This window comes from Pinus tabuliformis, chromosome 1_2 (assembly GCF_031772625.1).
Source record: "Pinus tabuliformis cultivar Carrire ecotype Pingquan chromosome 1_2, CPIR1, whole genome shotgun sequence".
NCBI lineage: Eukaryota > Viridiplantae > Streptophyta > Pinopsida > Pinales > Pinaceae > Pinus > Pinus tabuliformis.
In genome coordinates this window covers 15,257,231-15,269,006 of record NC_142298.1, presented here as the reverse complement: position 1 = coordinate 15,269,006, position 11,776 = coordinate 15,257,231, and the positions used below count along the sequence as shown (strand labels likewise).

At 41.1% G+C, this 11,776-nt stretch overlaps 1 protein-coding gene across 1 annotated transcript in view; it reads left to right on the top strand.

The window, feature by feature from the left end:
* Positions 1 to 515: 515 nt before the first annotated feature.
* The window catches only part of LOC149204079 (aldehyde dehydrogenase family 3 member I1, chloroplastic-like), a 29,370-nt gene continuing 18,109 nt past the window's right edge, over positions 516 to 11,776 (top strand). Inside the window, exon 1 of the mRNA XM_089397032.1 lies at positions 516 to 1,076. Coding sequence (XP_089253158.1) covers positions 888 to 1,076 — 189 coding nt within the window. The 5' untranslated portion in view covers positions 516 to 887. The remainder of the gene's footprint in view (positions 1,077 to 11,776) is intronic.

Genomic DNA, 11,776 nt, shown 5'->3' with positions numbered 1-11,776 from the left:
CAATTTTCTCTAAATATGACCAGAATATCCATTACTTTTCAGACACTCCTCCACTCATTAAGCGAGGCCGTTCAATAACCACTACCATCATCTCCCAGCGATAAAACCATTTTATAAAAATAGAAATTGATTTTATAAAAATAGAAATAGTCAATTTAGGTTGCCATAACAGTAGTCAATTTTAGGCAGCGGAACAACCGACGGACGGTTAAAACAAGCGCGTAGTCTAAGGAGGCTGCAAATTTGCTCCAAGAGTAATGGGAATGAAAATTTAGGCACGAAATCCCGGTTACAGCTGTTTTGGTTCTCGCAGCAAGCATCGGTAGACAAAGCCTAGGATGAATGATGACGTGCTGTTTGCAAATTTTTTTAATCAAGAAAGTATGTTCTTTAATCGACTTGAATGGTCAAATCTTGATTTGCGTCCTTTACATGTGGGACTGTGTTATTACACAAAGATCAAAAGGAGAGGAAGTCTTCATCGTGTATCATCCGGTCACCACTGTTTTCATTCCACTAACGACAGCGGCCTTCCATTATGCTGAGAACACTCTAAGCCTTGCACGTGGTTGATAGCGTAAGCATCCACCACTCATTCCGGTTGGAGAGGAAGATTTCCTCCAAAATAATTCCGACGATCCAAGACCGGCGCAATGCCCCGTCGGCGGTGGCATTCACCGTTGAACCAGTGAATGATGGAGAAGAAAAAAGGGGGAGAAATAGAGTTGGAAGTGGCGGTTTTTCAATTCCTCACGCCACAACAGGACCAGCTATAAATGCCCTAACCCAGGGGTCCATCAGTTTCAGGACATTATACCCTTTTCCTCTTACTCTCACTCTTACTACACCTGTTCTTTCTGTTCCTCCTGCCACTGTATTCAGATCAGATGGCCGACGCAGCTCGTGTCGTGAGAAAGCTTCGGGATACCTTTTCCTCCGGCCGGACAAGAAGCTACGAATGGAGAATTGCTCAGCTCAAGCAAACCATGAAGCTGGTAAATGAAAATGAGAATGAGATTATAGAGGCTCTCAGTCAAGATATCTGCAAGCCTCCCTTCGAGTCTTTCTTTGCAGAGGTATTTACCCTTGGCCCCTTCTTGTCTGCATGTCTCGTTCTCCATTGTTGCCGCCTCATGGGAAATCAGCATAAGAGCATTCAAAGAATTATGCCGCTATTTTTCTTTCCAATGTGAAAAATTAATAGTGGTGGTGGTCGTCTTTTGAATTAATGAAAACCTCTTTCTGTCAGTTCGAAGAATTAATGAAGACCTTGTTTTTTGTCGGTTTTGTCATGAAGAGATCGGTTTTGTCTTTAAATTAATGATAGCTGCTACATTGCCTAAAAACACGGTGATCAATAAACAACCAGCAGCGGTACTAAATGCTGTATCTCTTAGACCAATAAATACGGTATATGCTGAGATATATGTCACGGAATTTATGGTGAGAAATATAGTGGCCGAATTTAATGGTATAGTTGTATATGCTCGGATATATGTTGTCTGAGGTATATACTGTTACAACCTTATCTTATATTTGTATATGGTGAGATATATTATTGGATTTTTAACAGTATACATTCAAAACATATACAACATTTAATAATATTTACTTGTCAATTGTCATTTTTTTTAACAGATTAGTTGATGTTGTATATGCTGAAATATCTATGGTTATGGTTAAAATCCAATAGTATAACCGTATATGTAAGATTTATACCAGTAGATTTTAACAGCATATATCCAAACATAAATTCAAAGGTATATATTCCAGCATATATAACATTTATTAGTTTGTTGCTAATCATGACAAGGTTTTTAATTAGTGACAATCGATATCTTGTCAAAGATTCTTTTGATTGGTCATGAAGTTCAGTTTTTAATTAGTGATAATAGGTACTTTGTCAAAGACTCTTTTGGTTGGTCATGAAGGCCTCCATTTTATCTTTAAATTAATGATAAATCTTAATTTTATGTTTAAATTAATAATAGTGTATACCTGACCTAAATCTTGGTTTTGTTTTTAAATTAATGATAATGGGTACCTTGTTAAAGTATCTATGTCCATTTGCAAGGGATTTAGTCTTCTGCTTTAACTTTCCTCTGGACCCAAAAGCTAATTTTCCCTTTTAACAAATCTATGCCTTACCTTTTCCTTCGATGCCCTCCGATCATACATTGATGATGAAATAAGTGTGCTGTATTAGTCTTTGTATACGACTGACACCCTTATATTACCAGGCAGAAAAGAAACAAGCTAATGCCCTGATATTAACAGGCAGAATATTCCCAATTAACTAAAGCTGTATTGTTTTGTCCCTTGAAATAGTGGCACCGTCATGGACATTAAGTTGGATGCACCGCATCCCACAAATTGATAAGTATTGGATGTTGCCGTATTAGTCTTCATATGACATTGGCATACAACGCCCTTAAATTAGCAGGCAGAAAAGAACCAATCTAGCGCCCTTGTATTCTTAGCGGGCAGAAAAGAACCAGTGTACTAAAGCTTGTTTATTTCTCTGAAAATCAATTTGAAAGGAGGAGATAATTTTTCTCTTTGTTTTCTTAATGGTCTTTTTCCACAAAAAAAATTCTCTAGAAGATGATCCTCTATATCCAGACTCCAGAGCGAATGAATTATTCTTCAAGAGAAAAGAGAGAACATGAATAATTGACATTACATCAACAATTGGACCGGAAATCACATAACAGGGCCATCAGGGCCATCAACAATTGTCTAGTTTTGTTGCTACTACTACTACTATTGAGGTTGAAGAGGAGTATGAGGAGTCCTCAGACTCTGAGCCATATGATGTTTATGTAGCTCTTGTTGATGATCCCATGTTGAGTAGTGGTGATGAGTTTGATCATGATGAGTGATCATGTTGATCGCTGATATGTGGACTTTTACTAGTCCAGTAGCCCCATAACTTATAGCATTATTTTTGGACTCTAGAGGCCATTTAGAGTCTCATTGATTATGTATTTTGTTGTTGATATGTATTGCATTCAGTGCCATTTTGATATATTCATCTTTACATGGTATATAGAAGAGAAAACATTGCATATTTTGTCTCTATTTGTTTGGAATCCTGGTTTTAAATCTTAAAAATAGTTTTTTTCATAAGAAAAATTATTTCATGTATTTTTTTAAACACTGGTTCTTTGAGATTTGACTAGACCAGTTTCTTTGGTTTTGGTTCAAAAACCGGTTTGATAAGTGGACCAGGTTGGTCGTCGGTTCCGGTTTTAAATACTATGGGTGTAACCCACCCTATCTCTTGTTGTAATCATTGTTCATTTAATAGATACTACTACTATCATTTCTACACACTAAGAGGTTGTTGCCCCTTTCCTCATTCATGGTTGCACAATAGATTTGGCTATTTTACAGTTGTTGGGAGGTGCATCTTTGGAGCAACCCCCTTCTAATTTCTTTGTATTGAAAATATCTCTATGGTTGGTTAGAGCATATTGTTAAAACTTAACACCCTAACTGCACCTCTTCATTATATTCAAACCCTTTGGTTCATTGACCTTGACTATATATCCCAAATTGGATAGACATTGGCTTTGGAAAATTCCACCATTGATCTTATTCTAAAAATACAAAGATATCTATTTTCTAGGATTTCCCACTTGTGCTGAAAAAGAACTAGCTTAAAGTAAGAGGGAGTATTGTTGTGGCGACATTGGGAAATCTTCCTAGGTGCCCCTATTGTTTTTCTTTGTTAAAGGACTTTGTAACATTTAAAGTGCAAGTTTGGGAGTTAACACAACCCTAAACACAACTTGGACAATGGCTTTTGGGATTGTTACCCATCCACATACATGGGTAACCCTAGGATAAGATTTTATCCTCTGATGAAGCTTGCCAGCCAACAACCCCTACTCTAATCCACAAGCTAGCCTCAAATACCTCTCATCCATTCTCTGGTTAGTGCATGTTACCCACCAAAAATGGGTGACCCCATAGGAGAATTTTTCTCCTAGATGTGTCTTCAACCGACAACCAATAACCCCTAGCAGCCACTAGTGTAGCCAATGTATTGTGCCACTTGATCTCCGCTCCCTAAGCCAATCATGTCCCCTCGCCCATCTGTCAAGAGCATACCTTTGAAGGGGGGCAATCCAATCCTAAAGGTATGTTTTTCATTGTGCAATTGGGTACTTATGCTTGCTTTTTCTTGGGGATATTGGGCATGGATTATTGGGTGGGTTGGAAGGAGGAGGGTTTTTCACTGTAGTTTTGTTCCGTTACCTTAAATGGAGGGGGGGGTTAAGCTTTAATCCTAGTCCCGTGGGATCTCCCTTATTGGCTTACAGCTTCAGGAAGGGCACGAGTTGGGAAACCCCGATTTTGGTAGTGCAGTCTGTGAATATTCCACAACCGGAATCCTATTGCAGCAACTGGAAATTATTCTCCTAATTGTTAATTGACTTTAACAATTTATTTATTGTTTTCTACAACAAATACTAAATAAATCACATTGCAACCTACACAAATAAAACTGCGGAAGAATAAACGCTGGAAGAAATGCTAGCACACACACATAAAATAACACAATTATTTTTGGACAAAAGTCCTTGGAAAAACCCAACTTGGGAAAACCGGTGTAGCAACTGAGGGTTTTAATATTAAGCAACAGTGAAATAATCTAAGTACAACTGGATGCCGAAACTGGCAATCCTACAGAGAAATACTAGCAAAAATCTGGAGAGGAATTTTCCTCACCCCACAGGCAATCTCTTGACACAACTTGCCTTCAGAATTTCGGTCCCCTAAGCCTCTGCGTCAGCATCTGTGTTGCTTTGCGTAGCTGGCTGGACGTCTTGCCTCGAACTGGACTCTGATGAAGTCGTTCTGCCTTTTGCTGATCAGAAAGATGCTTCTCCGACACTCTGGGACTCCTTCTTAGCCTTTGGAATTGAAAACATCAATCTCTCCCAGCAAATCGACTTTGCCTCTTGAGGCTACTGCGCAGCTCTGCGTCAGCCTCTCCGTGGCTTCTCTGCCTCTCTGCAAATGCACTCACCGGATCTGGAATCCTTCCTCTAGCTTCACTGTCCCTGCCCCTCTCTCACTGCTTCGATCTCACTGGCTCTCTTTCCGACAAATGAATGCTGCTACTGTGGAAATCGATCTGCTGATGAAATCGCACTGCTCAAGTGTCTTCTCCAAGTGCCCATCGACTTCTTCTTATAATCCTCTGTTGGGATTCCAATGACCAAGATTAAATCTTAATCGATGGTTAGGATTAACTTGAAGTTGATCTGCGTGAGTTTCTAGATCATTCATGTTTTGACTTAATTAATTTTGATTAATTAACCATATTCCCTAAGTTTAGACTTACAAAATATTTAAAAACTGGTTAATAATCTAATTAATCCATTTCTAGGCGGAATTTCCAGAAACGATTTCTGGGTTTTGGAGATCTCATGTATTCTAGCCTCTCCACAAAATTTCAAGGCTAGAACACATCCGATGCTACAAAAACTAACACTCCTTCTTAGCGAGGAATGTGTTCTAGTGCTACTGCACACCCTATAGCAACACCCTGTTTCTGCATCATCTCCTGTCATGCTGCTGATGTCTGGTTGTTGCTGCCCACCAACTACCGCGCAACTCTAATATACGCCGCATTTGTGCTGCTGATGACCTTGCTGAATTGCTTCCAACACTACAGTTGCACTGCAACTCCCTCTCATTTGTTGTTGCTGCAACTGCAACAACTGCAATTGCAACAGCTACAACTGAGAAGCATCCTAAATACTGAATAAACTGTGATCAATATGATGCATCTATCTCCCAAGTCTCTAACTGCTACTAGCATCTGCACTGTCACTGAGTAATCTGTGTTGCTGCTGACTTTGCACTGTGCCAACTACACTGCTGCCAACTTTGCATTGCGGTCTTCAGCATCTGACTGTTACTAGTCTCTGCATCTGTCAATTTGACATCTGATTGCATCAATTGTCACTGATCCATCCTACTACTGAAAATTGTGGGCCCCTATAGCAAGGTATTGATCCAAGAGGTGGACTCCTCAAGGACCCTGCCCATCTGTAGTGCTTTGGGGCTACAACACCCAATCTCCCCACCTCACTCCTGGAGGTATAGCAGCAAACATGGCAAAGTCTTCCTCCAACCTGGAGGAAAGCCTATCGATCGTTGCTGATGTTGCCTGCTGGTCCTGCTTCTCCTCCTTGCCCTTCTTCCTGAGAGGACACTGGGTATTGTAGTGATCAAGTTTACCACATCAAAACCACTTGACCTTCGACAGGTCCTTCTTCTTCTTTTTCTGCTCCCCCTACCCCTGATTTGGACCCTTCGATGTGAGGGCCACATTCTCCTCCTCCTTCACCTGCTTCGATCCGTTGCTGCTGCCACTGATGGAGCTCTTTAATAGAGCTCGTCTCAAATCCTCTTGTTGCAAATCGACCCACATCTTGTCCCACCTTGGTAAGGTGTCTCTGCCCAAAATACTTTGGACGAATACTTGCCACTCCTAGGAGACACTGTTTAGTGCCAATTGCACTAGCTCTGTGGGTTGAGGCGTTGCCCCAACAGTTGACAACTGGTCTTGGACCTCCTAAATCCTGGTGAGGAAGGAGTCTATGCCTTCCCCTTTCTACATCTGGATGAGCCTCAACTTCTCCTCTAAGGACATCTTCTGCTTCGCAGAAGTTCTTTGGTATAGCGTCGAGAGTGTATCCCACATCTCTTTGGCAGTATCTTTGCTAGCTACGTGAGAAACCACTGATCCCAGACACAATCTAGGACCAATCTCTCCGCCGACGCCATCTCCTTTATGTACTCCTTCAGCTGATCTGCATCTTGAGGTACTGTTACCACTGCGTCAATATACATCTTCCGGCCAAACTAATCTAGAAGGAAGGACATCCTTGCCTTCCAGATGACATAATTGGAAGCTCCATCCAACCTGTCTTGATCACGAAGCCCAGCACTGGCCATTTCAACAAATGTCGAAAACATCCTCTTCCCTTGTGCTCAGCTGCTGCCCAACTATTCCCACTCCCTTTCGGAGTGAGAAAATCTGTTCACAATGACTACTGATCTGCAAGGAAAATCGAACTTCTTGAGACTAGAAGTTCCCTGAGGAAATTTTTCCCTCAGTGTGTTCTCTTCTTCCTTCCATCTGATGTTGGCTCTGCTCTAGCAAACTGCAGCAAAACCATTGCGTCTAGTAGCTAGCTAGAGATCTGCGCTACGAAAATCTGGACTGCTCCCTCTGCCTTTGGAATCACTCGATCTAGAGAGATTGAATTTTTCAGACCCTCACTCGGAAAAATCAAATCTCCTCAAGTAACTCGGCCTTCTGGCAAAGTGACTATGCTTCCCTTGAGAGTTTTGATCTGCTGCCCACACTAAACAACGAAACTCCTTCTGTCTTCGTCTCTTAGCTCTTCCGCTGATCAATTGCACTTTGATACCATGTGAAATTCCACAACTGGAATCCTATTGCAGTAACTGGAAATTGTTCTCCTAATTGTTAATTTATTTAACAATTCATTTACTGTTTTCTACAACAAATATCGAATAATCACACTGCAACCTACACAAATAAGACTACGGAAGAATAAATGTTGGAAGAAATGTTAGCACACACACATAAAATAACACAGTTATTTTTGGACAAAAGTCCTGGAAAAACCTAACTTGGGAAAACCGGTGCAACAACTGAGGGTTTTAATATTAAGCAATAGTGAAATAATCCGAGTACAACTGGATGCCAAAACTTTCAATCCTATAGAGAAATACTGGCAAGAATCTGGAGAGGAATTTTCCTCACCCCACAGGGAATCTCCCGACACAATTTGCCTTCAGAATTTTGGCCCCGCTGAGCCTCTGCGTTGCTCTACATAGCTGGTTGGACGTCTTGCCTCAGACTGGACTTTGATGAAGTCGTTCTGCCTTCTGCTGATCAGAAAGACGCTTCTCTGGCACTCTTGGACTCCTTCCCAGCCTCTAGAACTGAAAACGTAGCTTTGCGTCAACCTCTCTATGGCTTCTCTGCCTCTCTGCAAATGCACTCACCGGATCTGGAATCCTTCTTGTGGCTTCACAGTCTCTGCCCCTCTCTCACTGCTTTGATCTCACTGACTCTCTCTGGCCACTGCCTGTTGCTACTCTGGAAATTGATCTGCTCATGAAATCAAACTGCTCAAGTGTCTTCTCCAAGTGCCCATCGAATTCTTCCTATAATCCTCTGTTAGGACTCTAACGGCCAAGACTAAATCTTAATCGATGACTAGGATTAACTTGAAGTCGATTCGTGTGAGTTTCTAGATCATTCACGCCCTAACTTAATCAATTATGATTAATTAACCATATTCCCTAAGTTTAGACTTAGGAAATATTTAAAAGCTGGTTAATAATCTAATTAAGTCATTTCTGGGCGGAATTTCTAGAAATGATTTCTGGGTTTTGGAGATCTCATGTATTCTAGCCTCTCCACAAAATTTCAACGCTGGAACACATTCGTTGCTACAAAAACTAACACAGTCCCGTTTTCCCATGGCACATTTTTCACTCCCCTCTGCACATTACAAGCCCTATTTCATCATCTTCCCTGTTTGGGTCTACATGACCACTAGGTCCACAAGGCATTGGTTCACCCCCCTCCCCTTGTCCACATGTTTGGGTCAAGTGTGGAAATGTTGCCTTGAAGGTTGATGGAGTTAAAATAAAAAGTTAAAAGCATATCATGACCACAAGCAAGAAACAAAAGAAAATAAAATTATAAAATGCAAAAGATGTCCGAGACATTAAAATAACATGTGGGCAAAAGCCAAAGCATGAGCTCTACCCCCTTATCATTATGGACATCACCTTGGTTCCTAGGGCTACATGAGTGCCCCCACATCATTAAGGAATCCATGCACTTCCCAACCCCTGGTGTGCGATGAACTTCCCCACCCTAAGGGGGTAATAATTGCTTATATTATACACGACATGCTCTCATCTCCTAGAGCCCCGAGCAGTAATACAAAGAAAAAATCAAGAAAAGGCAAAAGGCAAATGAAGAAGGGTGGAAAAACAAAGGTTGGAGTAACTCATGTATCCACGATTGGTCCCTCCCACACCTATACACCCAAATATGTGGACATCTCTCATCATTGCCATCCTTGAGCCCACAACATTTGGCTTTGAGACCCCTATGTCCCTATTCATCTCATCATTATTCACATGACCCCTATCAATTGAAGGATGTACCTTGGACTTGTCCTTCCCCTTAGGGGCTAGGAACACTTAATAGGGTTGTTTATTAGCCACTCCTACCTAGGGAGGTACCACTGTTACAAGCTGAAAGCCCCAAATTTGGAAGGGAAGCCCTTTATGAAGTCTCAATGTGCTCTTGATTAACAAGCTTGGTTCACGTAGATGCACTAATGAACTATTGTATCTGATGGTGAAAAAGCACATTAGATCTTATATGTAATTGGTAGGTGGGTTCATCATGAGTTGGGCAACTTAACTGGGGCTCAAGCCCACTAGAGGATCATATTGACACCCCTAAGGGATGCGATGAGAGCCATGGGACTCCATCATGTGTTAGAGCATCATTTCATGCCATGGGCACTCTCAACACCTTCAACAATTTGTTCATTGCCCCACATTATTCGTAAGATGATGCACTTGGACTAACATGCCCCGACCGACTTAGCATGATCATGACAGTTAATGTAATGCCCAGAGGAGGTTTGTGTCACCCTTGAGACATGGGAGGGCAGGAAACATCATTAGAGTCCTCATTTGGAGCATTGTACAAGTTTTTCTTTCATTTGGAGACCCATGAGACCAACAATTGTGCCCCAAACCCACTTTGGGGCCCCACATGATGACTTGCATGGAAAATTAGGGGCCATCCCCTAATTCATCTTTATTGGAGCCCTCTCTCTCATCATGGCACTTAGAGGACTCAATGTGGCCCTCCAACAACCCTACATCATCATGACATCATCAACTCGGCTTGCATATGGATGGCTAATTCATAACTTGTGATAGCTACTTGGTCGGCTTGTGACCAAGACTTGTTTTTAGCACATTATTTTATAATTTTGGGGGCTCATTAGGCTAATTCGATTTAGAGAGACTCATATAAATAGAAGTGAGTCTCATTTGTGAGAACTCATCATCATCACTTGGATTCTTCTCTTGTAAAAGAACTCACACTTTTTCTTTAAAACTATTGGAGGGTTCTTTGATGCATTTTGACATTTGGAGCTGAAATTTTCGATCTTCTTTGGAGCTATCTCATGATTTATGGATGGATATATCATATTGTCATCTTGTAAGTGCTTATTGATGAATATTTTCTTGAAATAATGTCTCATGTATGGAATTGTTGTAACTAGGTTAATGCTCTTGTGCCATAATTTGTTGAATATCATTTTGGAAAGCTATTTGGTTCTCAATTGCATATGTTACTCATTGGATGGCAAATGATGAATGTTCCTAGTGGATGAAGTTTTGTCTTTCTTTCATAAAACTCCATAAATTTTGAGTAGGTAAATGTTGAAGGTTGGTAGCTAGGGCATCAACCTTTAGCCTCCTTAAGGACAATTTTGGCCAATTTAAAAGCATCTAGGACTCCATATCCCAAAGGACTAGGCACTAGTCCAAGGATTTTGGTGATCAAACTCCTCTTTCTCCATATTTTCTCCTCCTAAATTTCGGTCCCCTAAAGGTAGGGTAGAAATCTAGGGCTTGCAGCGAAATTTTAAGGAGGTGATTTTTCGGGAATTCGAAGGTCCAAACATCAAGCTCAAGGTCTAGGCTACCTATGCTCCAAGTTTGGTGGGCATCCACTCGAGTGATATGCAGTATAAGAAGGCACTAATATATGCATTCAATTACCAGTGAAATGCTTATGCAAGAGTGCAAGGATGCAAGAGCTAGCATGCAAGAATGAGAGTTTATTCTCAAGCACAGAGAGAAACCAATGCAACAGGTTGATCAATCCTTTCATGTTAATTTTAGGTATGTTCTATGCTAATGGCAAATTTACTTCAATTTTCCATATTAGCTCAATATCAATTCCAGATTAACAATCACATTTAGCATGATAGTAAAATGTAGATAGAACATAAACATAAATTGCAGAAGACAAGCCAAGACAAGAGGACACAAGATGTGGCGCCAGCCAGGGACAAACCCCAATGTGGGGAACCCTTGATCAATTGAAACCATTGCTGCATTTAGGGCTTAACCATTGCTGTGTTTTAGGGCCTAACCATTGTTGCGCTTAGGGCTTAACCATTGCTGCGTTTTAGGGCTTGCATTCTTCATCATGACTGCGTTTAGCGCATCATTAGGCCAGCGGTTAGGGCTTGCTTTCATACCAACGTTTAGCCTTCTCCATGATAGCGTAGAGCCTTCTCCCTTAGGGCAACATTGTCTCTTTAGGATCTCTCCTCCCAACCAAACCCAAAGACAAGTGGAGAGGAAGAGATCACAAGAAGAGTGTGTGCAAATGACTAGCAAGCCAACTCTTTTTATACTAAAATGTTGAGTACAAGTGGGGGCAATTTGGTTGTTCGCTGACCTTGACGAATTGTCCCATAACACAAATAAATTCATATCTCCATGAATGCATGTCAGAATCGGATGATCTTTAGATCAATCCTACACCTCTCGACGAGAGGAATCCAAGAAAAATATTAGCTGCCATAAATAAGATGACCCACATGGAGTTTGGCCCTAGTTGCCAATTTTAACATTTCAAGAGCACAATGATAATGCACCAGAT